This window comes from Ranitomeya variabilis, chromosome 4 (genome assembly GCF_051348905.1).
Source record: "Ranitomeya variabilis isolate aRanVar5 chromosome 4, aRanVar5.hap1, whole genome shotgun sequence".
NCBI classification, from domain to species: Eukaryota; Metazoa; Chordata; class Amphibia; order Anura; family Dendrobatidae; genus Ranitomeya; species Ranitomeya variabilis.
The window spans coordinates 274,890,171-274,917,848 of record NC_135235.1 but is presented as its reverse complement, the minus strand read 5'-3'; the positions used below and the strand labels follow the sequence as shown (position 1 = coordinate 274,917,848).

Genomic DNA, 27,678 nt, shown 5'->3' with positions numbered 1-27,678 from the left:
TCCCAGTTTGTGTCTAGGTTTTGGCGGACGTTTTGTGCCAAGATGGGCATTGATTTGTCTTTCTCGTCTGCATTCCATCCTCAGACGAATGGCCAGACGGAGCGAACTAATCAGACCTTGGAAACTTATTTGAGGTGTTTTGTTTCTGCTGATCAGGATGACTGGGTCGCTTTTTTGCCACTGGCCGAATTTGCTCTTAATAATCGGGCTAGTTCGGCCACGTTGGTCTCTCCTTTTTTTTGTAATTCGGGGTTTCATCCTCGTTTTTCCTCTGGTCAGGTGGAGTCTTCGGATTGTCCTGGAGTGGACGTGGTGGTGGACAGGCTACATCACATTTGGAATCAGGTGGTGGACAATTTGAAGTTCTCAGGAGAAGACTCAGCAGTTTGCTAATCGCCGTCGCCGCGTGGGTCCCCGACTTCTTGTTGGGGACTTGGTGTGGTTGTCTTCTCGTTTTGTCCCTATGAAGGTCTCTTCTCCTAAGTTCAAGCCTCGGTTCATCGGTCCTTATAGGATCTCGGAGATTCTTAACCCTGTATCTTTCCGTTTGGATCTCCCAGCATCGTTCGCTATTCATAATGTGTTCCATCGGTCGTTGTTGCGGAGGTATGAGGTGCCTGTTGTTCCTTCGGTTGAGCCTCCTGCTCCGGTGCTGGTGGAGGGAGAATTGGAGTATGTTGTTGAAAAGATCTTGGATTCTCGTGTTTCCAGACGCAAACTCCAGTATTTGGTTAAGTGGAAGGGTTATGGTCAGGAGGATAATTCCTGGGTGGTCGCCTCCGATGTTCATGCGACTGATTTGGTCCGCGCCTTCCATAGAGCTCACCCTGATCGCCCTGGGGGTTCTCGTGAGGGTTCGGTGACCCCTCCTCAGGGGGGGGGGGTACTGTTGTGGATTCTGTTTGTGGGCTCCCTCTGGTGGTTACTGCTGGTACTGGGTGACTTTGGTGGGTTGCGGCCTTTGGTTTCCACCTGTCCATCAGAGGCTGGGTGTTTCCTATTTTACCTGGCCTTTCTGTCATTTCCCTTGCCGGCTATCAATGTGTTCAGATGTGCTCTGTTTGGTTCCTGCCTACCTGCTCCCAGATCTTTCAGGATAAGCTAAGTGCTGATTTTCAGTTGTTTGGTTTTTTGTCCAGCTTGCTTAGAATGTCTCTTTGTTAGCTGGTTGCTCTAGTGGACTGAGGTTCTCCCCATGTGCCATGAGTTGGCACATGGGTTCTTGTAATCTCAGGATGGTTTTTTTGATTAGGGTTTTTTGCTGACCGCTCAGTCCCCTTTTGTGTCATTCTGCTTTCTAGTTTTCAGCGGGCCTCTATTTGCTAAAGCTATATACATCATCTCTATGTGTGTGCCTTCCTCTCATTTCACCGTCAATACATGTGGGGGGCAACTATACCTTTGGGGTTAATTCCTCTGGAGGCAAGTGAGGTCTTTGTTTTCTCTGCAGTACTAGTTAGCTCTTAGGCTGGTGCGTGGCGTCTAGAACCAACGTAGGCACGCTCCCTGGCTATCTCTAGTTGCGTTTGTCAGGCGTAAGGCAGCGGTCAGCCCAGGTTCCATCACCCTAGAGCTCGTCCGATATTTATTATACTTTGCTTATCCTGTGCTATCCCTAGCCATTGGGGATTCATGACAGGTATCCGTCTGCTGTCTGTATTTTTTTACTGATTTTATTGACTGAGGTGGATCCGTGCGTTTGGTCAAGAACGGATATGTTTTTGTTTTGTTTTTGTGGAAAAAAAAACAAAGACATGTTAACATGTTTCAGACAAAATACGTTTTTCAGGCTCTCCAAAAGGGGCTTGGTTAGCAGTCGAGAATGCTCGGATGACACCTCATTTGAGAACGTTCACTCATCACTAGCAGTTATTGTATCTGTGAAAAACATCAACATCAAAAACGGACGTCTGAATGAGGCCTCTGACTTCTTATGAAATCACCACAATGAATCCCAAATTCAACCCCTTAGGAAACGAAGAGTGACTAACATGTTGCCTCCATGTGAAAAGCAATGAGTGAAGTTTACACAGAAAGCCGCCTGTGTGTTTGAGGTGGAAAACAATACAATAGGGAGGAGGGAGCTGTGTAATTCAGAGCTAGGCCTCAGCTTGGTTTACATGTTGCTAGGCGACTGAACTCCCTCGTCAGCAGTGTACAGTGAGCGACTGCCGTATTTGAGAGCAGGACGGTGCACACTTCATCTGCTGCTTCTGGTAAGTAACTTTACTGAATTCGACTTTAAATGCCAAATGCAAATTTAAATTTTGTGGTTTGTTTTTGCGCCTTCTTTAAAATTTCTCAGGAATTGTATTTTTAGCATTGGCTGTAGATTAATAACTTTTAGTATAGGGCAAGTTTAAAGCTTTTTAAGGCACATTTAGGACTTTTTGAGGACAAGTTTTTTGAATCATGTTTAGAACTTTTGACGCAAATTTAGAACTTTTTAGGCAAGTTTAAGGCTACGTTACCATGATGAGCTTTTGGTACGTGTTTGATGTTGCAGAATTAGGGATGAGCGGACCCCTGGAAGTTCAGGCTCTGGTACCAGACCTGAAGTTTACTCCAAATTTCGTTTCCGGTACCCGAACCCAAACCCCATTGAAATGTATGGGGACCTAAACTTTTGAGCTGGAAAATGCTCTCTCTTTAAAGTGAACCTGTCACCAGGTTTTGACCGAATAAGATACGGCAACCACCTTTCAGGCCTGATATACAGAATTCTATAATGCTGTATATTTGCCCCCGACCCAACATGCAAGACAAGTAAAAAAGCTTTTATTATATTCAACTGCGGGGCGGTCCGGTCTGGGGTGTCACTGGTCTTGGTCTGGCACCTCCATTCTTATTGCGATGCCGTCCTTCTTCTTGCGTCCCTACGTCATCCACACAGTCTCCCCGGCATACCGCGCTCCTTGCCAGGCGTAGTTCTCTGCCCTGACACAGTGCCCTGTGCACTGCAATACTTTGCTCTGCCCTTATCAGGGCAGAGAAGTACGCCTGCATAAGAGCGCTATGCTGGGGAAACTGTGTGAATGATGTAGGAACGTGTAATTCTCACGAAGCAAGAAGGAGGAGCTGTTAGACAGTTACAACTAGGGTTGAGCGAAACGGATCAGTCATTTTCATAAGTTGCTGACTTTTGGCAAAGTCGGGTTTCATGAAACCCGACCCGATCCCAGCGTGGGATCGGCCATGCGGTACACGATCTTTGCGCCAAAGTCGCGTTTCATATGACGCTTAAAGCGCCATTTCTCAGCCAATGAAGGTGCACGCAGAGTGTGGGCAGCGTGATGACATAGGTCCTGGTCCCCACCATCTTAGAGAAGGGCATGGCAGTGATTGGCTTGCTTTCTGCAGCGTCACAGGGGCTATAAACTGGCGTTCCCTCCGACCGCCATCTTACTGCTGCTGATCTGAGCGTAGGGAGAGGTTGCTGCCGCTTCGTCAGAAGCAGGGATAGCGTTAGGCAGGGTACATAAAGCCCCAAACCGCTTGTGCTGTAGCGATTTCCACTGTCCAACACCACCTTTTCTTTTTGGGACAGTGGAGGCTCGATTTCTGTATAACGGCTCTGTATGTTATAAGGCTCCCTGATAGCTGCGTTGCTGTGTGTACGCCGCTGTGCAAACCAACTGCTTTTTTCAAAGCACAAATCCTGTTGCTCCTTCATCTCTGCACAGCTATCTATCTTGTTTGTTTGTCCACCCTTTTGACTTTTGTGTGCAGCAGTCCTTTTTATTGCTGCCTGACATACTTTTCCGAGATAACTGTAGGGAGATAGTAATTTTTTTTTTTTTTTTGGTTATATCTCTTCAAGCCACTTTTTGCTACAGGAAATATACTTTAATACAGTGGCCCCGATTTATTCACAATTCTCCCAGAAAAAAAAAATAAAAGTGGGAGATTAAGATTGGCAAATCTGCATTAGTGCCAGTCCTGTGTGTGGCATCTGTCTTTGTTTTTCTGCCACAGAAAACCTACTTTTTTAACAGTGGGCCTGATTTCTTCACAATTCTCCCAGAAAAAAACATAAAAGTGGGAGATTAAGATTGGCAAATCTGCATTAGTGCCAGTTGTGTGTGTGGCATCTTTTTTTTTTTTTTAATTTCTGCCACAGAAAACCTACTGTGTAGCAGTGGGGCTGATTTCTTCCTAATTCTCCCAGAAAAAAAAATAAAAGTGGGAGATTAAGATTGGCAAATCTGCATTAGTGCCAGTCCTGTGTGTGGCATCTTTTTTTTTTTTTTATTTCTGCCACAGAAAGCCTACCGTGTAGCAGTGGGGCTGATTTCTTCCTAATTCTCCCAGAAAAAAAAATAAAAGTGGGAGATTAAGATTGGCACATCTGCATTAGTGCCAGTCCTGTGTGTGGCATCTTTTTTTTTTTTTTAAATTTCTGCCACAGAAAACCTACTGTGTAGCAGTGGGGCTGATTTCTTCCTAATTCTCCCAGGAAAAAAAATAAAAGTGGGAGATTAAGATTGGCAAATCTGCATTAGTGGCAGTCGTGTGTGTGGCATATTTTTTTTTTTTACTTTCTGCCACAGAAAACCTACTGTGTAGCAGTGGGCCTGATTAAATCACTTGTCTCACATATCCCCCCCAAAAAATAAAATAAAGGGATAATAATCTTGCCAAACCTGTGCATCTGTGCGAGTGCTGTCTGTGGTATCTGTCAGTCATTTTGTGCCACAGGAACTATACCGTGATATAGTGGGCCTGATTCAATCCCTTGTCTCCATATCCAAAAAAAGAGGGACATTTCTATTGCCAGTGGGTGCATCTGCGTCATTCCAGCTAGTGCCATATCTGCCACCCTCTTTCTGCAAATCAAACTGTGTTGTTGTGTAATACAGTGGGCCTGATTTTTCCCTGGATTCTCCCACACATAAAAAAGGGAGATTTAAATTCACAACCAGTTCACGTACACCTTCTTCCTGGTTTTACTGGACCACATAACGGTTGTTAGTTTGATTACATTTTTCCAATAATGAGGAAGTCTGGTGGAAGAGGTCGTGGCAGTGGGCATTCATTGCCAGCTGGTAATGATGTTAGTGGTGGTGGTCGTGAAGCATCAGGTGGTCGTGGGAAAAGCAATATAGCCCCTAAGTCTCCAGTTGTTGAGCCAGCGTCATCGTCTGGCTACACAAGGCCTCGAAGGCTCCCTTTTCTGGGAGTAGGAAAACCGCTTTTGAAGCCGGAGAAGCAGGAACACGTATTGGCTTTCATTGCTGACTCTGCCTCTACCTCTTTCTCCTCCTCCTCGGAAAGTGCCAAATGTCAGAGCAGTGTGTCGTCAGTGGATGCTCCCGCTCAGGAACAAGTCGCTTCCTTGCGTCCTTCACCCAGAACAACAGTGAAGGATGCGTCAGGCGACACAACTGGTTACTCCATGGAGCTCTTTACACATACCGTGCCTGGGTTCGAAAGTGAAATTGTTAACAGGCCATGCCCATTACAAGATGAATCGGACATGGAGTGCACAGATGCACAGCCACAGCCAGATTATAATGCTGTTCCTTTGACTCAGATCAGAACATTGCCCTCGCAGTGTACTGATCCAGAATCTGACCCCGAGGAGACTATGGATCTCCGTCACGAACGCTATAGCACCGGCTTACACGGTGACCCAGAGGAAGGTGCACAGAACATAGAAGAGGAGGTCATAGATGACCCAGTTGTTGACCCCGATTGGCAGCCATTGGGGGAACAGGATGCAGGCTGCAGTAGCTCTGAAGCGGAGGAGGAGGAGCCGCAGCAGACATCAACATCGCAACAGGTTCCATCTGGCAGGCCCGTATCTGGCCAAAAACGTCTGGCAAAACCAAAACCAGTTGTAGGACAGCGTGGCCATCAGGTTCAAGTAGCTCAGTGTGCAATGCCTGAAAAGGTATCCAATAGGAAGAGTGCAGTGTGGAATTTTTTTAACCAAGATCCCAATGATCAGCGCAAAGTCATCTGTAAGAAATGCTCCAGGACCTTCAGCAGAGGTCAGAATGTTAAAAATTTAAATACAAGTTGCATGCATCGACATTTAACCACCATGCACTTGCAAGCCTGGACACACTACCAAACGTCCCTTAATGTTGTAGCACCCTTTCACAATGAAGCTAATAAGCAAGGCGACATCCCTTCCCTCCCTGTAAGCCCACCGTTTACCACACCACCTGCAGGTAATGTGGTGGTTTCGTCGCAAGGCCAAAGCAGTCAGGGAATCACCTGGTTCGTGGTCGGAAAAACTGTATGTAGGGCACCATCAAGAATACCGTCACCAACCCTCTCTGTCACCCATGTCCACCGGCACCCCTGCTAGTTCCACCGTATGCAGCTCTCCAGTCCAGCTCACCCTACATGAGACTCTCATTAGGAAAAGGAAGTACTCATCCTCGCATCCGCGTACACAGGGTTTGAACGCCCACATTGCTAGACTAATCTCAGTTAGTTGAAACTGAAGCTTTCAAAGCCCTGATGGACTACGCTGTACCATGCTACGAGCTACCCAGTCGACACTTCTTTTCGAGAAAAGCCATCCCAGCCCTTCACCAGCATGTTAAAGACCGCATTGTCCATGCGCTCAGGCAATCTGTGAGTAGAAAGGTGCACCTGACAACAGATGCATGGACCAGTAGGCATGGCCAGGGGCGTTATGTGTTATGACCCCAATGGCAGAGGGTCTCAGAAATAGTTACCAAGTCTGCAAACACAAAAACCAGCTCAAAGGGCAGTGGTAACTGGGCAGACCATATATCTAATCCTGGCACCACAACTAACAGCAGCCGGGGAACGTGCCTACGTTGATTCTAGACGTCTCGCGCCAGCCGGAGAACTAACTAACCCTAGAAGGGAAAAGAAAGACCTTTCTTGCCTCCAGAGATAAAGACCCCAAAAGTTGGATACAAGCCCCCAACAAATAATAACGGTGAGGTAAGAGGAAAATACAAACGTAAGAATGAGCTAGGTATTTAGCAAAGAGAGGCCCACTAGCTAATAGCAGAATATAGTAAGATAACTTATATGGTCAGCAAAAACCCTATCAAAAAATATCCACGCTGGAAATTCAAAAACCCCCGAACCGTCTAACAGCCCGGGGGGAGAACACCAGCCCCCTAGAGCTTCCAGCAAGGTCAGGAATCACATTTAGTACAAGCTGGACAAAAATGAGAGCAAGCAAATAACTGAAAAAACAAAGAAGCAAGACTTAGCTTAATTTTGCACAAACCAGGACCAGCAGATAGGAGCAAACAAAAAGGATCTGATTACAACGATGCCAGGCACTGGACTAAGGATCCATGAGGTTTATATAGCAACACCCCTGGACTAACGACCCAGGTGGGTGCAAACTGAGGGAAGAAAATCCCAGAGTCATATCACTAGTAACCACCAGAGGGAGCCAAAAAGTCTAATTCACAACAGTACCCCCCCTTAAGGAGGGGTCACCGAACCCTCACTATGACCACCAGGGCGATCAGGATGAGCAGCGTGAAAGGCGCGAACTAAATTGGCCGCATGCACATCAGAGGCAACCACCCAGGAATTATCCTCCTGACCATAGCCCTTCCACTTGACCAGATACTGAAGCCTCCGTCTGGAGAGACGAGAATCCAAGATTTTCTCCACCACGTACTCCAACTCGCCCTCAACCAACACCGGAGCAGGAGGCTCAACAGAAGGAACCACAGGCACAACGTAGCGCCGCAACAAAGACCTATGGAACACGTTGTGAATGGCAAACGACACCGGAAGATCCAAGCGAAAGGAAACTGGATTAAGGATTTCCAATATCTTGTAAGGACCGATGAAGCGAGGCTTAAATTTAGGAGAGGAGACCTTCATAGGAACAAATCGAGAAGACAGCCATACCAAATCCCCAACACGAAGTCGGGGACCCACACCGCGGCGGCGGTTGGCAAAACGCTGAGCCTTCTCCTGTGACAACTTCAAGTTGTCCACCACATGATTCCAGATCTGCTGCAACCTATCCACCACAGAATCCACCCCTGGACAGTCAGAAGGTTCCACATGTCCCGAGGAAAAACGAGGATGGAAACCAGAGTTGCAGAAAAATGGCGAAACCAAAGTAGCGGAACTAGCCCGATTATTAAGGGCAAACTCAGCCAATGGCAAGAAGGTCACCCAATCATCCTGATCTGCCGAAACAAAACACCTCAAATAAGCCTCCAGAGTCTGATTAGTTCGCTCCGTTTGTCCATTAGTCTGAGGATGAAAGGCAGACGAGAACGACAAATCAATGCCCATCCTAGCACAAAAGGATCGCCAGAACCTGGAAACAAACTGGGATCCTCTGTCAGACACAATATTCTCAGGAATGCCGTGTAAATGAACCACATTCTGAAAGAACACAGGAACCAGATCGGAAGAGGAAGGCAGCTTAGGCAAAGGCACCAAATGGACCATTTTAGAAAAGCGATCACATACCACCCAGATGACAGACATGCCCTGAGACACCGGGAGATCAGAAATGAAATCCATGGAAATGTGTGTCCAAGGCCTCTTCGGGACAGGCAAGGGCAAGAGCAACCCGCTGGCACGAGAACAGCAAGGCTTAGCTCGAGCACAAGTCCCACAGGACTGCACAAATGACCGCACATCCCGTGACAAGGAAGGCCACCAAAAGGACCTAGCCACCAGATCCCTGGTGCCAAAAATTCCCGGATGACCTGCCAACACCGAGGAATGAACCTCGGAAATGACTCTGCTGGTCCACTTATCAGGAACAAACAGTCTGTCAGGTGGACAAGAGTCAGGTCTACCAGCCTGAAATCTCTGCAACACGCGTCGCAAATCAGGAGAAATGGCTGACAAAATAACTCCTTCTTTAAGAATACCAACAGGTTCTACGACTCCAGGAGAGTCAGGCACAAAGCTCCTTGAAAGAGCATCAGCCTTCACATTCTTTGAACCTGGTAAATACGAGACCACAAAGTCAAAACGGGAGAAAAACAATGACCAGCGGGCCTGTCTAGGATTCAGGCGTTTAGCAGACTCGAGATACATCAAATTTTTGTGATCAGTCAAGACCACCACACGATGCTTAGCACCTTCGAGCCAATGACGCCACTCCTCAAATGCCCACTTCATGGCCAGCAACTCCCGATTGCCAACATCATAATTCTGCTCAGCAGGCGAAAACTTCCTAGAGAAGAAAGCACATGGTCTCATTACCGAGCAACCAGGGCCTCTCTGTGACAACACGGCCCCTGCCCCAATCTCCGAAGCATCCACTTCGACCTGAAAGGGAAGTGAGACATCAGGCTGGCACAAAACAGGCGCTGAAGTAAACCGGCGCTTCAACTCTTGGAACGCCTCCACGGCTGCAGGAGCCCAGTTAGCAACATCAGAACCTTTCTTGGTCATATCCGTCAAAGGTTTAACAACGCTAGAAAAATTAGCGATAAAACGACGGTAGAAGTTAGCAAAACCCAAGAACTTCTGAAGACTCTTAACTGACGTGGGTTGAGTCCAATCATGAATAGCTCGGACCTTGACTGGGTCCATCTCCACAGCAGAAGGGGAAAAAATAAACCCCAAAAAGGGAACCTTCTGTACTCCAAAGAGACACTTTGAGCCCTTAACAAACAACGCGTTCTCACGCAAAACCTGAAACACCATCCTGACCTTCTCCACATGTGAGTCCCAATCTTCAGAGAAAACCAGAATATCATCCAGATAAACAATCATAAATTTATCCAGATACTTCTGGAAAATATAATGCATAAAGGACTGAAACACTGAGGGGGCATTAGAGAGCCCAAAAGGCATCACCAAGTACTCAAAATGACCTTCGGGCGTATTAAATGCAGTCTTCCATTCATCTCCTTGCTTAATGCGCACAAGATTGTACGCACCACGTAGATCTATCTTGGTGAACCACTTGGCACCTTTAATCCGGGCAAACAAGTCCGACAACAGAGGCAAAGGATACTGAAATTTAACAGTGATTTTATTCAGAAGACGATAGTCAATACAAGGTCTCAAAGATCCGTCCTTCTTGGCCACAAAAAAGAATCCCGCACCAAGAGGGGAAGAGGATGGACTGATATGCCCCTTCTCCAGAGACTCCTTGATATACGAACGCATTGCGGCATGCTCAGGTACAGACAGATTAAATAATCTACCCTTAGGAAATTTACTACCTGGAATCAAATCTAGGGCGCAGTCACAGTCCCTATGAGGAGGCAGAGCACTGGATCTGGACTCGCTGAATACATCCTGATAATCAGACAAATACTCAGGAACTTCCGAAGGAGTAGAGGAAGCAATAGACACCGGCGGGGAATCAGCATGAATTCCCTGACAACCCCAACTTGACACAGACATTGCCTTCCAATCCAAGACTGGATTGTGGGTCTGTAACCATGGCAGACCCAAAACGACCAAATCATGCATTTTATGCAGAACAAGAAAACGAATCACCTCCCGATGTTCAGGAGTCATGCACATGGTTACCTGCGTCCAAAACTGCGGTTTATTTTCTGCCAATGGCGTAGCATCAATACCTCTAAGAGGAATAGGATTTACCAACGGTTCAAGAACAAAACCACAGCGCTTGGCAAATGACAGATCCATAAGACTCAGGGCAGCACCTGAATCCACAAACGCCATAACAGGGTAAGAAGACAAAGAGCAAATTAAAGTCACAGACAAAATAAATTTAGGTTGCAAATTACCAATGGCGACAGGACTAACAACCCTAGTTAGGCGTTTAGAGCATGCTGATATAACATGTGTAGAATCACCACAGTAAAAACACAACCCATTCTGACGTCTATGATTTTTCCGCTCATTTCTAGTCTGAATTCTATCACATTGCATTTAATCAGGTGTTTGTTCAGACAACACCACCAGAGGATTAGCGGTTTTGCGCTCCCGCAAACGCCGGTCAATTTGAATAGCCAGCGCCATGGAATCATTCAGACTTGTAGGAATGGGGAAACCCACCATCACATTCTTAATGGCTTCAGAAAGGCCATTTCTGAAATTTGCGGCCAGAGCACACTCATTCCACTGAGTAAGCACGGACCATTTCCGAAATTTTTGGCAATACACTTCAGCTTCATCCTGGCCCTGAGAAATAGCCAGCAAGGCTTTTTCTGCCTGAACTTCAAGATTGGGTTCCTCGTAAAGCAATCCGAGCGCCAGAAAAAACGCATCAATATTTGCCAATGCCGGATCTCCTGGCGCTAGCGAGAAAGCCCAATCCTGAGGGTCGCCCCGTAAAAAAGAGATAACAATTTTAACTTGCTGAGCTGAATCTCCAGATGAACGGGGTCTCAGAGAAAGAAACAATTTACAATTATTCCTGAAATTCCTAAACCTAAATCGGTCTCCAGAAAACAGTTCAGGAATAGGTATTTTAGGTTCAGACATAGGGCTACTGGTAACAAAATCTTGTATGCCCTGCACACGAGCAGCAAGCTGGTCTACACTTGTAATCAAGGTCTGGACATTCATGTCTGCAGCAAGCACAAGCCACTCAAAGGTAAAGGGGAGGAAGAGAGGAAAAAAAAAAAAACTCAGAATTTCCTTTCTTATAATCCCACTTCTGCAATGCATTAAACATTCAATGTTGGCCTGGCATACTGTTATGACCCCAATGGCAGAGGGTCTCAGAAATAGTTACCAAGTCTGCAAACACAAAAACCAGCTCATAGGGCAGTGGTAACTGGGCAGACCATATATCTAATCCTGGCACCACAACTAACAGCAGCCGGGGAACGTGCCTACGTTGATTCTAGACGTCTCGCGCCAGCCGGAGAACTAACTAACCCTAGAAGGGAAAAGAAAGACCTTTCTTGCCTCCAGAGATAAAGACCCCAAAAGTTGGATACAAGCCCCCAACAAATAATAACGGTGAGGTAAGAGGAAAAGACAAACGTAAGAATGAGCTAGGTATTTAGCAAAGAGAGGCCCACTAGCTAATAGCAGAATATAGTAAGATAACTTATATGGTCAGCAAAAACCCTATCAAAAAAATATCCACGCTGGAAATTCAAGAACCCCCAAACCGTCTAACGGCCCGGGGGGAGAACACCAGCCCCCTAGAGCTTCCAGCAAGGTCAGGAATCACATTTAGTACAAGCTGGACAAAAATGAGAGCAAGCAAATAACTGAAAAAACAAAGAAGCAAGACTTAGCTTAATTTTGCACGAACCAGGACCAGCAGATAGGAGCAAACAAAAAGGATCTGATTACAACGATGCCAGGCACTGGACTAAGGATCCATGAGGTTTATATAGCAACACCCCTGGACTAACGACCCAGGTGGGTGCAAACTGAGGGAAGAAAATCCCAGAGTCATATCACTAGTAACCACCAGAGGGAGCCAAAAAGTCTAATTCACAACAGTTACGTCTCCATCACGGCACACTGGGTTAATGTGGTGGATGCAGGGTCCAGAGGGGACAGTAATATTGGGACAGTTCTGCGTAGCCCACGGTGTAGGAAACAGTTGGCTGTAGGCGTTCGTCCCCCCTCCTCCTCCTCGTCCTCCAGCAGAAGCGAGAGCTCGTCCACAGACCGCAGTCACACCACCACTCCATCCGCAGCTGCCACTGTTGCACACGAGGTGTCCAATTATGGAACAGCTTGTGGCAAGCGTCAGTAGGCTGTATTGGCAATGAAGTGTTTGGGCGACAACAGACACACCGCGGAAGTTCTGTCTGAGTTCTTGCAGCAAGAAACTCAGTCATGGCTGGGCACTGTACATCTTGAGGCAGGCAAGGTAGTCATTGACAACGGAAGGAATTTTATGGCTGCCATAGCTCTTTCACAACTGAAACACATTCCTTGCCTGGCTCACACCTTAAACCTGGTGGTGCAGTGCGTCCTGAAAAGTTATCCGGGGTTACCCGAACTGCTGCTGAAAGTGCGCAGACTTTGCTCTCACATCCGCCGTTCGCCTGTACACTCCAGCCGTATGCATAACCATCAGCGGGCTTTGAACCTTCCACAGCATCGCCTAATCATCGACGTTGCAACAAGGTGGAACTCCACATTGCACATGCTTCAAAGACTGTGCGAACAGAAGCGTGCTGTTATGTATTTGTGGGAGGATACACACACACGGGCAGGCAGTTGGATGGCAGACATGGAGTTGTCAGCTGTGCAGTGGTCGAAGCTCCAAGACCTGTGTCAAGTCCTTCAGTGTTTTGAGGAATGCACACGGCTGGTTAGTGCAGACAACGCCATAATAAGCATGAGCATCCCCCTAATGCGTCTGTTTGACGCACATAAAGGAACAGGCGTCTGCAGCCGAGGACGAGGGAAGCCTTGATGACAGTCAGCCATTGTCTGCTCAGGGAAGTCTACAGGACAAGGTGGCGGGCGAAGAGGAGGAGGACGAGGAGGATGATGGGGTTGACTATTTGTTGGATGAGGAAGCTTCTCAGGGGGCAATAGAAACTGCTGGCAGTGCAAGGCTGGGTTCTGGGTTTTTGAGGGAGACAAGTGAAGTGGATTTGCCAGAAAGTGCTCCTCAACCCAGCATAAGCACTGACTTGACAACCTTGAATAAGCCTCCTTACCTTGACAAGCCAGATGGTATGTCACTCTCCATAAGGAGAAATGTTACCCCTTAACTATTTTTCCTCCATTACCGATGTGCTCCCTCAACCATCATTCCCCTTTGATTACTGGGCATCCAAAATAGACACCTGGCCTGAATTGGCTGAATATGCATTGCAGGAGCTTGCTTGCCCAGCAGCTAGTGTGCTATCAGAAAGAGTATTCAGTGCTGCTGGTTCAATACTGACCGAAAAAAGGACTCGTCTGGCTACCCAAAATGTTGATGAGCTAACCTTCATAAAAATGAACCACTCATGGATTTCAAATTATTTTGCCCCACCTTTCCCGGCTGACACCTAGCTTTCCTGTAAAAAGGTCTTGCTTTGGGACTGGTGTTACTGACTGTTCCAACCTCTTAATTTGCAGCAGCTGTTTGTCCAGAATACAACATGTTTTCACCTCCCTAAATGCACTAACTCCCCCCACGGGGCCGTGGTCTCGCCACTTGTCGCAAGCACCCGTCAGAGTGCCGTTTGTCTGAAGAGGTGCGTGTGCCCACTTTTGGTCGACCGGACTGGCACTGGGTCCCTCATAGTACAATGAAGTGTCTCTGGCGGTGGTGGCGCGCACCCAACATCAGACACACCATTGTAACATGAGGGGCCCTGGGCTTGTACCGCTGGCCAGGAGAGAGTGTCCCCCCCCAAGGTCAAACAGTGCTCTACCACTTGCTAAATTATCTGTCGCTGCTCCACCACTGTTTAGTATAGGCGCTGAAATCCTTCCATGCCTGGCACAGACAATAACAGTTTGTTGACATGTATGATGCTAGTTAAAATAGTCAGGGGCCCTGTCCTACATTTGCACCAGTAAATACTTTGCGCCAAATTACAATGTCTGAAAGTCAGCATAGGAGCACACCCCTGTACCTAAGTATGCCACCCTTTTTTTTTTGGGGGGGGGGGTTTATTTTTGTTTTGGATACATTAACATCACTTTAGGTTTTGGGACTCGGAGTACTTACTGTGTCAGACACTCCTTCCAATTGTCCTCCACTGACCACACCAATGCTGCCTGTGTATTCCTGTTGCCAAATTTAAGCTGCATAGAGCCTAATTTATTATTTTAGGCCTAGGAAGTCTGTCTGCGGTCCCTCCTTCCAATTGTCCTCCACTGACCACACCAATGCTGCCTGTGTATTCCTGTTGCCAAATTTAAGCTGCATAGAGCCTAATTTATTATTTTAGGCCTAGGAAGTCTGTCTGCGGTCCCTCCTTCCAATTGTCCTCCACTGACCACACCAATGCTGCCTGTGTATTCCTGTTGCCAAATTTAAGCTGCATAGAGCCTAATTTATTATTTTAGGCCTAGGAAGTCTGTCTGCGGTCCCTCCTTCCAATTGTCCTCCACTGACCACACCAATGCTGCCTGTGTATTCCTGTTGCCAAATTTAAGCTGCATAGAGCCTAATTTATTATTTTAGGCCTAGGAAGTCTGTCTGCGGTCCCTCCTTCCAATTGTCCTCCACTGACCACACCAATGCTGCCTGTGTATTCCTGTTGCCAAATTTAAGCTGCATAGAGCCTAATTTATTATTTTAGGCCTAGGAAGTCTGTCTGCGGTCCCTCCTTCCAATTGTCCACCACTGACCACACCAATGCTGCCTGTGTATTCCTGTTGCCAAATTTAAGCTGCATAGAGCCTAATTTATTATTTTAGGCCTAGGAAGTCTGTCTGCGGTCCCTCCTTCCAATTGTCCTCCGCTGACCACACCAATGCTGCCTGTGTATTCCTGTTGCCAAATTTAAGCTGCATAGAGCCTAATTTATTATTTTAGGCCTAGGAAGTCTGTCTGCGGTCCCTCCTTCCAATTGTCCACCACTGACCACACCAATGCTGCCTGTGTATTCCTGTTGCCAAATTTAAGCTGCATAGAGCCTAATTTATTATTTTAGGCCTAGGAAGTCTGTCTGCGGTCCCTCCTTCCAATTGTCCTCCGCTGACCACACCAATGCTGCCTGTGTATTCCTGTTGCCAAATTTAAGCTGCATAGAGCCTAATTTATTATTTTAGGCCTAGGAAGTCTGTCTGCGGTCCCTCCTTCCAATTGTCCACCACTGACCACACCAATGCTGCCTGTGTATTCCTGTTGCCAAATTTAAGCTGCATAGAGCCTAATTTATTATTTTAGGCCTAGGAAGTCTGTCTGCGGTCCCTCCTTCCAATTGTCCTCCGCTGACCACACCAATGCTGCCTGTGTATTCCTGTTGCCAAATTTAAGCTGCATAGAGCCTAATTTATTATTTTAGGCCTAGGAAGTCTGTCTGCGGTCCCTCCTTGCAATTGTCCTCCACTGACCACACCAATGCTGCCTGTGTACCCCTGTAACCAATTTAAAACTGCATAGAGCCAACTTTTTTAGTTAACACATACGATACTACCTTTGTCTGTCTGCGCCACTAAATCACGCTGTCCTCCACTGAAAAAGCTGAGCTTCAATCTTCCGGCTCTCATTAAGTATTTTTTTAATTTAACACTACAGTTACCATACTACTTGGGTTGGGGCCTAGTAACGGGGTCTGCCGCTCCTTGGTGTTCTCCTCCTCCTTGGTGTTCTCCTCCGGGTTTCCTTGTCTGAGCTTCAATCTTCCGGCTCTCATTAAGTATTTTTAAATGTAACACTACAGTTGCCATTCTACTTGGGTTGGGGCCTAGTAACGGGGTCTGCCGCTCCTTGGTGTTCTCCTCCTCCTTGGTGTTCTCCTCCGGGTTTCCTTGTCTGATCTTCAATCTTCCGGCTCTCATTAAGTATTTTTAAATGTAACACTACCGTTGCCATACTACTTGGGTTGGGGCCTAGTAACGGGGTCTGCCGCTCCTTGGTGTTCTCCTCCTATTTGGTGTTCTCCTCCGGGTTTCCTTGTCTGAGCTTCAATCTTCCGGCTCTCATTAAGTATTTTTAAATGTAACACTACCGTTGCCATACTACTTGGGTTGGGGCCTAGTAACGGGGTCTGCCGCTCCTTGGTGTTCTCCTCCTCCTTGGTGTTCTCCTCCGGGTTTCCTTGTCTGAGCTTCAATCTTCTGGCTCTCATTAAGTATTTTTAAATGTAACACTACAGTTGCCATACTACTTGGGTTGGGCCCTAGTAACGGGGTCTGCCGCTCCTTGGTGTTCTCCTCCACTGAACAAAGCAGTGCCGCCTGTTTCCTTCTGTTAGCAATTTAGAACTGCATTTAGCCTAGTTACTTATTTGGCCCTACTCACTCTGTCAGCCTCTCATTACAGTGGTCCTCCACTGAACAAAGCAATGCCGCCTGGTTAGTCCTGTTACCAATTTTGAACTGCATTTAGGCCACTCTATTATTTGGGCCTAGATCTGTGTTTCCTCCTCATCCTGCCCATTGCCCAGCCACTGCTAGATTAGCCCGCTGGTACATTGACCCAGACCACTACATTCCCCTTGCACTCTACACAGCCTGAATCTGACCCTGCTGAAAGTCAGGTTCCTCTTCCCGCATACTATACCACCTTACACGGGGACAAAGAGGAAGGTGCAGGTGAAAGTGCAGGTTCCTTCATCAGGTGGGGGGGCACACTCGTTGGCGACGTCACTGGCACAGGGCCCCTCATAGTACGCAAAGTGTCGCTGCCGGTGGGAGGCGCCCCCGCCGTGCAAACACACCGCCGTACTGTGAGGGGCCCTGTGCCAGTGCCAATGCGAACAAGTGGGACCCCCTGCTTGCTCAGGATCACAGCACTTGCAACATTGCAATACTTACCTCTAACTGCTCCACCGCCGTGACGTACTCCACGTTTCCTGGGCCCACTGAAAACTTGAACCAGCCCTACCCCCCACAACTTTAGCCAAATGACCCCCAAATTTTCAATGGCTACCTATTATTGTAAGGTAAATTAAGATTGGCAAGCTTAAGTAACAAGAATTGATGTTTTTCGCATTAAAATGGGCACTGTAGGTGTTTTCCTGGCCTCTGCTCACTGCCGACTATGCTTCCCCATTGACTTGCATTGGGTTTCGTGTTTCGGCCGAACAACGACCCCGACTTTGCAAGAAGATCGGCCGATTTCACTCGACTCGACTTTTGACAAAGTCGGGTTTCGCAAAACCCGACTCGACCCCAAAAAAGTAAAAGTCGCTCAACCCTAGTTACAACACGTGGGGATTCTCTAACAAACCGGCAATCCCCACATTTGTTCAGGCTGTCTAACAGCCACAAATCATGCAGTCACGGGGACTCGAATATAACATACAAGCACTCCCAGATAATAGGATAACACCCGAGCACGAAATACAGAATGCACCAAAATTTGGGCATTTTCTAATCTAGACAATAGACTATTCCCCCTTAAATATATATATTTTTTGGTTTGCGTTTCTTTATGCTCCTTTATATGCCTCCAACATGAAAAACTGAGTCAGATGTATAAAAGTATTTTCCTTTAGATTTCCTGGAATATGCCACCAGTGTCCGTCGATTTGTAGACGATTCTTGGCGTGATTTCAAGGTGTTCCATTGATTACAGGGTAATCATTCCACAAGACTATTCTATACATCAATTTTAGCACTTTCACCGGAGCCATGTCACTGGGCGATGAGCCTTTCAACACATTTCACACGTGATCCGACAGTGAGGATGGATGAAAAACCTCTTGCTACTTTTTTCTGCTATAAGTCTTACAACAATAACCAGACAAATAAATGCATTTGGTAGGAACGATGTGCCAAGGGCGATGATTGTTTTCCCCTCTATGTCCGGAGCCTCTCATACTTCTTCTAAGTCTCATATTGATTTTGACATCTAAAACATTATATTGCCATTCTGGAAATTCGGTAACAAATCATAATAAGACCAAAGCAATTGGGGAGCTCTTTGCAAGTGCACTGCGAAACCATTATTATCACATAGCACAGAGTTGTAAATCACTTACCTATTCTAGCTGTTCGTCATGTTACGGGTGTTAGAGGTATATGTGTAAAGTGCCTTTTATATCATCTGAGACAAACGCGAAGAAGAAAAATAAATATATATGATTGCTTTCTGATTAAGATATATGAGCCCAAAATGCTGTGTATTCCTTTTCTTCCCTAGCAAACAAAGTAAATTACACTGTAATTTACTATTTCCTGTCTGATTTTGTGATTAAATTATTTATAACATACATAAAAGTAACATAAAAGTGCATAAATAAGCAAAAAAAGAAATCCCATTAGCACGGTTCACTTCTGTAAAGGGCATGTCATAGACTAGGATAATGATGATTAATACTTAGGATAGGTCATCAATATCAGATTGGTGGAGGGTGATTATTTTCTCCGATAGTCAACTGTTTGCATGTACCCAGTATACGTAGCAGGAGTAGCACAGCTTTGCACACTGTGTTGTGGTCGCAGTATCCAAAAATGGCTACTACATGTATGGAATATACAGAAATGTGGTGTCCTGGCTCTGGAGGACTAGCTACTGGCTGATCAATGTGGATGCCAGGTGTTAGATTCCCACCGATCTCATACTGATGAGCTATACTAAGAACAGGTCATCAATATCATAGTTTTGGACAACTCCATTCAAGGGAATCAATTGTGAGACCTCTGGTGGAAGCACAATACTGAGCACTGCATCTGGATTTTCATCTACATCTTCGAAAAATGGGATTGGGATGGAACTTTCAACTGAGCATAATGGGACAAACAGAGTTAATTTGCACTCCATTTGGCTTTTGCTGTTCTGGTCGTCTTTTTAGGCTTAAACAAAATTGTAGTCTACCACATCATTGTGTCCAGCTAAAAAAAAAAGAAGGCGAAAACACTTGAATGAGGGACAACCGGAGGCCATAGTGGCTGTCTATTCCAAAATACTCAATGGCTCCATTTTTGGTACTCTCTGGAGGGCCTGTTTTGATCACATTTTTTGGAGTTAGATGTAAACCCTGATTCAAATGCTCAGCATAAAGCAAAGTATAAATGTGAACTAAGCCGTAGTGGGGTGCAATTGAGCTTTTCAGGCCTTTGTAGAGATTTTACTATGGCTGGAAAAAGTTGGAATTCTTTTCTGTCGTGCATCAATTGGATCAAAATAGGAAACCATAGAATAGAAAAGTGTAAAATTCTCTGGGCACTTCATAGTGAAAGTTTGACCTTTCCACTATTTCGAAGGCTCAACAAAATGTCCGAAGACCAAAATCTAGAGAAGTTCTTGATGGATGTGGATGAGATATGTAAGTGCCATGAATTAATTAATCATATAAACAGTTTAGGGTATTTTCTTAATGCATTTTTATGTCTTTGTCTTCAGTTTTTTTAATAAATGTTTCTTTATTGAGTCATTTTATGAATTTATCTTTCATGACTTCTTCCTTTATCATGGATAATTTGAGTAGGGATCTTCTTCATAATCATAATTAATACCATATCATACATAAATTTAACTCTTGTTCTTTTCTTTAGTTTTTATTAAAACATTTTCCTCCTGATCCTTATTTATACACTTACCATGTTTTAAATTTCTATTATGGCTCACTTTCTCTCTTTTTTTTCTTTAGAATTCACAAATAAATGTATTTAAAGTAGTTTTCCTGTTTTGGAAAACCTCTGTCCAATGGCTGCAGTTTTTTTCTTTAAACTCATCCTCCACGGGTCCAACGCTGAGTCTCTTCTGCTTCTCCTCATCTATTAATGTCTCCTGGGTCCAAAGCTGAGTCTACTCTGCTTCTCCTCATCTGTTAATATCTCCTGGGTCCAACGCTGAGTCTACTCTGCTTCTCCTCATCTGTTAATGTCTCCTGGGTCCAACGCTGAGTCTCCTCTGCTTCTCCTCATCTGTTAATGTCTCCTGGGTCCAAAGCTGAGTCTACTCTGCTTCTCCTCATCTGTTAATGTCTCCTGGGTCCAAAGCTGAGTCTACTCTGCTTCTCCTCATCTGTTATTGTCTCCTGGGTCCAACGCTGAGTCTCCTCTGCTTCTCCTCATCTGTTAATGTCTCCTGGGTCCAACGCTGAGTCTCCTCTGCTTCTCCTCATCTGTTAATGTCTCCTGGGTCCAAAGCTGAGTCTACTCTGCTTCTCCTCATCTGTTAATGTCTCCTGGGTCCAACGCTGAGTCTCCTCTGCTTCTCCTCATCAATTAATGTCTCGTGGGTACAATGCTGAGTCTCCTCTGCCTCTCCTCATCTGTTAATGTCCTGTGGGTCCAATGCTGAGTCTCCTCTGCCTCTCCTCATCTGTTAATGTCTCCTGGGTCCAACGCTGAGTCTCCTCTGCTTCTTCTCATCAATTAATCTCTCATGGGTACAATGCTGAGTCTCCTCTGCCTCTCCTCATCTGTTAATGTCCTGTGGGTCCAAAGCTGAGTCTTTTCTGCTTCTCCTCATCTGTTAATATCTCCTGGGTCCAACGCTCAGTCTACTCTGCTTATCATCTGTTAATGTCCTCACAAGCCGCTCAGAGCTGCTGAGCTCACTGATTAGCTGTAATGCTGTCGACATGATGTCAGCACTGCACACAATAACAGGCAATTGTAGTAGCAGTAGAGACTTGGTACTGGACCCGGGTAGGGTGAGTAAAGTACAGTTTGTTTGTTTGTTTTTTTAAATAAACTGCAGTCGAAATACACTGGTTTTCCAAAATCAGACCTTTTTAGTTTTCTCCTGATAATTTTGGATGTTGTGAGGAATCATTTAAGTGCAAAAACGATCAGCTATCAAAGATTAGGGAGAACGGGGTTCTAAAGTGCACTGTCCGGAATGGAGTGGGTGCTGCGCATACGTGATCGGTCCTTCATCAATCCTCAAGTTATTTCCTATCCTTTGCATAGGTGATAACTTTAACTGTTTGGGATAACCCTTTAAGTCCTTCCATTATGTTACCACATCTATCATTGATGGTGTTAGCGATCTCCTGATTGAACACTCAGCTGTCATTCAGAGGAAAGGAGATATGGCCATCACTCCGGGTATGTTTACACTGCTCTCCCCTAAACCGGTCAGCAGTTTTAGAGTTAAAATAGGTCACGGACTTCCATTAAAGTAGCATGCCTATTACACAGAAAGTGATAGTATATTTCGTACATGCTTTTCAGTAAAAAGGAGTCAGTGGGGACTTGGGGTAAAGCATTTAGTCAACTATATCAACTAAATCATCATAGTTTTGCAGAATTTTCCTTAACATTTGTTAATAAAGGACACTGTGTCGTCTTGTGCATGGCAATGACCTAACTTCTCAGTTGCTTTACAAACACTTCTCCTTTGAAGCTGATATTTTACAAGGTCTAAACTCTGAAGAGGCATCTTCTCAAGAAAGGTCCATCTTAAGAGCAGATGAAAAGCTTGCTTTTTTAATGAAGAATGCAGATGACCAAGATGGAACCAGAACCAAGACAAACAGAACACTCAATAATGGATCTGGTACTTCGTCCGTAAGTTCTACATATTTTTTTGATTACTCTTTTAAAGTTTCATTTGTTTTCAGTGCCAAATGAATTTTAAGGGGCAGATATTTTGGAGATATGAGTTTGTATTACTTGCTAATATATATGGTAAGTACCTTCCTCTCAGGTTGTACAGTTCTCCCATCCACAAAATGGTCACCGATGGAGTCACATGTAACCAGTCCTAGCCATCAGCATCCTCCAATTAAGAAACATTTTTATCATGTACAGTGTGCTTTGATTGGAGGATGTAGTTGGACAGGTTTGGTCACTTGCTAATACATCCGCAGCTATTTTGAGAGGGGGAAAGCTGTGCAGTCATCATTAGGAAACGCTAACAGGAAGGCTGCACTAGCAACCAGGCAGTGCTTCACAAAGGAGGAGAACCTGTAGCTGTAAATTGTGGAGATTCTGTTACAGATGTTGGATTGGGTCCCAGAAGCCTCTAACAGGCCCCCAGGCTGTGACATTATTCAATTCAGGCTGTTTTATGGCAGTCTATGGTCGGTTTCCTATTAGATATTATCACACTTTTAGACAGGTCTTTCCGGTAGGACACAGCAATACGGCTCATATCGCAGGATTACAGATACAGTTAAGTCCATATATATTTGGACAGACAACATTTTTCTAATTTTGGTTATAGACATTGCCACAATGAATTTTAAACAAAGCAATTCAGAAGCAGTTGAAGTTCAGACTTTCACATTTCATTTGAGGGTATCCACATTAAAACTGGATGAAGGGTTTAGGAGTTTCAGCTCCTTAACATGTGCCACCCTGTTTTAAAAAGGACCAAAATTAATTGGACAGATGAAATAATTTTAAATAAAATGTTCATTTCTAGTACTTGGTTGAAAACCCTTTGTTGGCAATGACTGCCTGAAGTCTTGAACTCATGGACATCACCAGATGCTGTTATCTTCTTTTTGATGCTCTGCCAGGCCTTCACTGCAGTGGATTTCAGTTGCTGTTTGTTTGTGGGCCTTTCTGTCTGAAGTTTAGTCTTTAACAAGTGAAATGCATGCTCAATTGGGTTGAGATCAGGTGACTGACTTGGCCATTCAAGAATATTCCACTTCTTTGCTTTAATAAACTCCTGGGTTGTTTGGCTTTATGTTTTGGGTCATTGTCCATCTGTAGTATGAAACGATGACCAAACCAATCAGTTTTGCTGCATTTGGCTGGATCTGAGCACACAGTATGGTGGCTCTGAATACCTCAGAATTCATTCCGCTGCTTCTGTCCTGTGTCACATCATCAAATAAACACTAGTGACCCAGTGCCACTGGCAGCCATGCATGCCCAAGCCATCACACTGCCTCCGCCGTGTTTTACAGATGATGTGGTATGCTTTGGATCATGAGCTGTACCACGCCTTCGCCATACTTTTCTCTTTCCATCATTCTCGTAGAGGTTGATGTTGGTTTCATCTGTCCAAAGAATGTTCTTCCAGAACTGTGCTGGCTTTATTAGATGTTTTTTAGCAAGGTCCAGTCTAGCCTTTTTATTCTTGATGCTTATGAGTGGCTTGCACCGTGCAGTGAACCCTCTGCATTTACTTTCAAGCAGTCTTCTCTTTATGGTAAATTTGGATATTGATACGCCGACCTCCTGGAGAGTGTTGTTCACTTGGTTGGCTGTTGTGAAGGGGTTTCTCTTCACCATGGAGATTATTCTGTGATCATCCACCACTGTTGTCTTCCGTGGGCGCCCAGGTCTTTTTGCATTGATGAGTTCACCAGTGCTTGCTTTCTTTCTCAGGATGTACCAAACTATAGATTTTGCCACTCCTAATATTGTAGCAATTTCTCGGGTGGTTTTTTTCTGTTTTCGCAGCTTAAGGATGGCTTGTTTCACCTGCATGGAGAGCTCCTTTGACCGCATGTTTACTACACAGCAAAACCTTCCAAATGCAAGCACTACACCTCAAATCAACTCCAGGCCTTTAATCTGATTAATTGAGTGACATAACGAAGGGATTGCCCACACCTGTCCATTAAATAGCCTTGGAGTCAATTGTCCAATTACTTTTGGCCCCTTTAAAAAGAGGGTGGCACATGTTAAGGAGCTGAAACTCCTAAACCCTTCATTCAATTTTAATGTGGATACCCTCAAAAGAAAGCTGAAAGTCTGAACTTCAACTGCATCTGAATTGTTTTGTTTAAAATTCATTGTGGTAATGTCTATAACCAAAGTTAGAAAAATGTTGTCTCAGTCCAAATATATATGGACTTAACTGTAGTTTCCACATAGCCACATTCCTTTTTTCAAGACACATAACTCTTTTTCACACCTCCTACATGCCCTGTCCATGGATGAAACCAGAATGCTGTTGTAGGAATCTATGGTTTCAGTCTGGAAGGTCTCCTTGTTTGGGGATCCTCTACTTTGTTCTAGGAGAATTGGCTACTAATGTAAGCTACCAGTCTACTAATGACTGCTGTTAATGGTGGTCTTTTTGTTGACAGGAACTTGGAAAAAAACACGTGGAATCCTTGCTTATGTTACTTCCTTACAAAAGGATTGAGATCCTCTTACAAATAGATGGGTCCCACTTAGTTGCTCTGTTTATAGCCCCTCCATGTTACATCCCAATTGTACATTATGACCAAATGTTGAATGGTTAGCCCTGAAACTGTTTACTTTATAACTTGCTGCTGTTTGATCTCGACTGTGGGCTGTTTCTTTTGAAGGGTGGAGGGTGGAAAGGTGGAATTACAGCATGGTTTGAGGCTAGCGACAGGAGAAAGAGCTTGTCCAGTCCTAGATGAATCAGGTTCTTTTTGAGTAAAGTTGTTTAATGGAGAGTGGCTGAGTAGTAGCACAAGCATGCATGGTAAATGTGGTAGGGTTACTTTTGGGAAAGCTTCCTGCAGTTATGGTCAGTTGCAGAGAGCACAAGCAGCTTGCAGGTGGAGCTCCACAATCAGGAGAGGCCTTACTACTAGTACAGAGACAAGCAAATAAGGTGTGAGAGACAGGGAGAGAGTCTTTAGTAAGGGCTGAGGAAGAAAGCCATCTGTGATGTTGGCCCAACTATGCGAGTGTCCTGTGTTCAGGCGGTGGATGAGAAGAGGTCTGAGGTCAACACCAGAGACTGTAAATATTGTTTTCAACATTTTAGTGATCAAGACATGAAGAAGAGTAAAGTTGAACCAATGTTGTAAGAACTGTATCGTGTCTGACTTTCTCGAGACAGAAGGGTCCTTCCCTAGAGCCGACCTGTAAAGCTTACCCTAGGGGCCCCACACTGCACTTGTTGGGTCCTTACATCGTCATATTTTATGTGGAATCCTGCAGTACCACAGATGTTCTACAATAAATGTTATAATGCACCAATCAACCTCTAGTAATAACTGCTGATAGCTTATTCCATGGAAAGTAATAAAGAGGTGAATGTTACGGCATTAGGTGATGTCATTCTAAGTATATGTAGTATATAATTGCTTAGTTAAGGGGAATTAGTACATGGCACCTAAGGCAGCAATTGCCATGAATAACGTGCTGATTACTTTATGATCATAATCAGAGCTGAAATTCGTCAGAGCCAGAAACAGCGAGAAGAGGGTACCGCAACATGTAAAGAAATAGGTGGAAATAATATGTACATTTACCATTTACTGGAATTATCTTTCTTTCTCGGTCCCTTCCTCTTATGCAATCAAGAAGTCAGAGATGAGTCAAGGTAAGAACATTTGGCTGATAGTAAACCTTACAGGGAACATCTAGGACTGGAAAAACGGGCTTAATTTTTTATTTTTCACAGAAACTGCTCCACACATGGACATCATGGGTTTTAGTATTGCAGATTTTTCTTATTCTACCCAAAGATGCAACAATGCCTGGGAGATACATTCTAGATACTTTAAGGGGTTTCACTATAATTATAATGTATTATCTGTCCATCATATTGTTGGTGGGACCTTTACTATTCATGGAAGCAGAAGTCCCATCGGTAGCATGTCCATTTCTGTTGTGCATATGTTTATTATGCTGTAGTTTTAGTGCGGTACTACCACTGTAAAGCCCTTTTACTACAGATTGTAGGATTATCTAGACTAAATAAAGGTTTTTAAACTAGTAAGATAAAAAAAATACATAATTCTCCCTTTTGCAGCCAAATTCCCAATAGTGTTTCCATGTCAATCTCGGTGCACTCGGTCCTCCAGTGATAGCCCAATCTGACCTATACAGACAATCACCACACCACAGGTGTGACATGGAAACACTGCTTGGAGTGATAAAAAGTGAGGTTTTTTTTAAGGTGGTTTTCCCAAAATTGCAAGTTATCCCCTACTTGTAGCATAATCTGCTGATCACTGGGTATCCAGAACCTTGAAATTTTAGACCCCCTCTTGCTCCAGGCATTGTCAATTGGTCTGCAGGAGAAAGAGCAATATCCTGCAGTCCCTTTGTCAATAAGTGGAGAAGAGGTCGGACATGGACATGCCCACATCCACTCCATTCCAAATGGAACCTCCTTTCTCGGTGCTGGGATCTGTTGGTAGGGAATAACTTGCAATTTTGGAAAAAAAGCCTTTGAAGATGATAATGAAGTCCGAACGGAAAATGTGTTGGTGTGAATCTGCCACTGCAGACTTCCTGGTGGATAGTTTCTGCAGCAAATCCACAACATATGAATGTACCCTTATGGTGTATTTGGGCAGTTGGTCTGTCAATGCACTTCAATGACCTCCGAATAACTATAGAACATTCATTTGGTGATCACCTTCATGTTCGCATGGACAGATATTTCCTACAGACAATCAGGTATCGTGCACTTGTTTTAATCTGTACATCAGGACAGGTGCATGTTATCCATTGGTCGTGCACTCATCCTGACAGGTATAATTATATGTGATGAAATCTGCTCCTCTTAACTCCCAATGCATAAGTAAGCAGAGCCAGGATACCCCATCAATACACACGGGCATTATAGAATGCACACATAGCACATACTGTAAAGTCCCCGTGAATTTTTTTTACCATTATGATCCCATAGTTATTCTGTGTGACTCTGGAAAATGCCTCTGTTAAAAGATCCATTTGTGTAATTCTGCATAAAACTGAACGCGCGCAGAGGTACAATATTGAATTATGTCACGAAATATGTGTGTATTGTAAATCCATACAACATGGATCCATAAAATGCCCAGGTTCATAAACACTGACTCTTCCGGCAACTTTTATGATAAAATAAACAATCATCATGGTTCTTTTTTTTTCTAGATAGCTTCATCGCGCTTTTGGAAAAAGATGCCTGTGAACGTGCTGAAAAAAGAAAGCAGAACAAGGCACTCGCAAATGGTAACTAGAAAAAAAAAAGGAGACTACATTTTTATGAGTTGATTCATCATCCATAGATGAAGGTGACATTAACCTTAACTAACTGAGTGAAAAAAACCTATTATGGCTAAAACTAAATATTGGCCCCGATTAATCAAGACTGGAGGTTTGTACACTGCAATAGGATGCGCTAATTCATTAAGAGGTGAACATCTCTTATAGGCACATCATCGTTCAACTTTCATGTGCCACCGCCAGAAACATTACTTTAGCCAGTGACTGGAGCATAATTCAGTCTTATTGTGCACCACGATTATGGCAAAAACTAATGAGTGCTATGTAGTGTACAGAAGCATCAACACCGCCGATGCTCCTGTAGCACCTGATGATCACCGGGTGTCTGCCGGGATAGCAGAG

At 44.8% G+C, this 27,678-nt stretch overlaps 1 protein-coding gene across 1 annotated transcript in view; it reads left to right on the top strand.

Moving 5' to 3' along the window:
* The first annotated feature begins 2,159 nt into the window (after positions 1 to 2,159).
* TTC12 (tetratricopeptide repeat domain 12) overlaps positions 2,160 to 27,678 on the top strand; it is an 89,684-nt gene continuing 64,165 nt past the window's right edge. Inside the window, exons 1-5 of the mRNA XM_077249979.1 lie at positions 2,160 to 2,216; positions 19,705 to 19,766; positions 21,797 to 21,960; positions 25,642 to 25,660; positions 27,205 to 27,282. Of these exons, the coding sequence (XP_077106094.1) occupies positions 19,715 to 19,766; positions 21,797 to 21,960; positions 25,642 to 25,660; positions 27,205 to 27,282 (313 nt within the window). The 5' untranslated portion in view covers positions 2,160 to 2,216; positions 19,705 to 19,714. The remainder of the gene's footprint in view (positions 2,217 to 19,704; positions 19,767 to 21,796; positions 21,961 to 25,641; positions 25,661 to 27,204; positions 27,283 to 27,678) is intronic.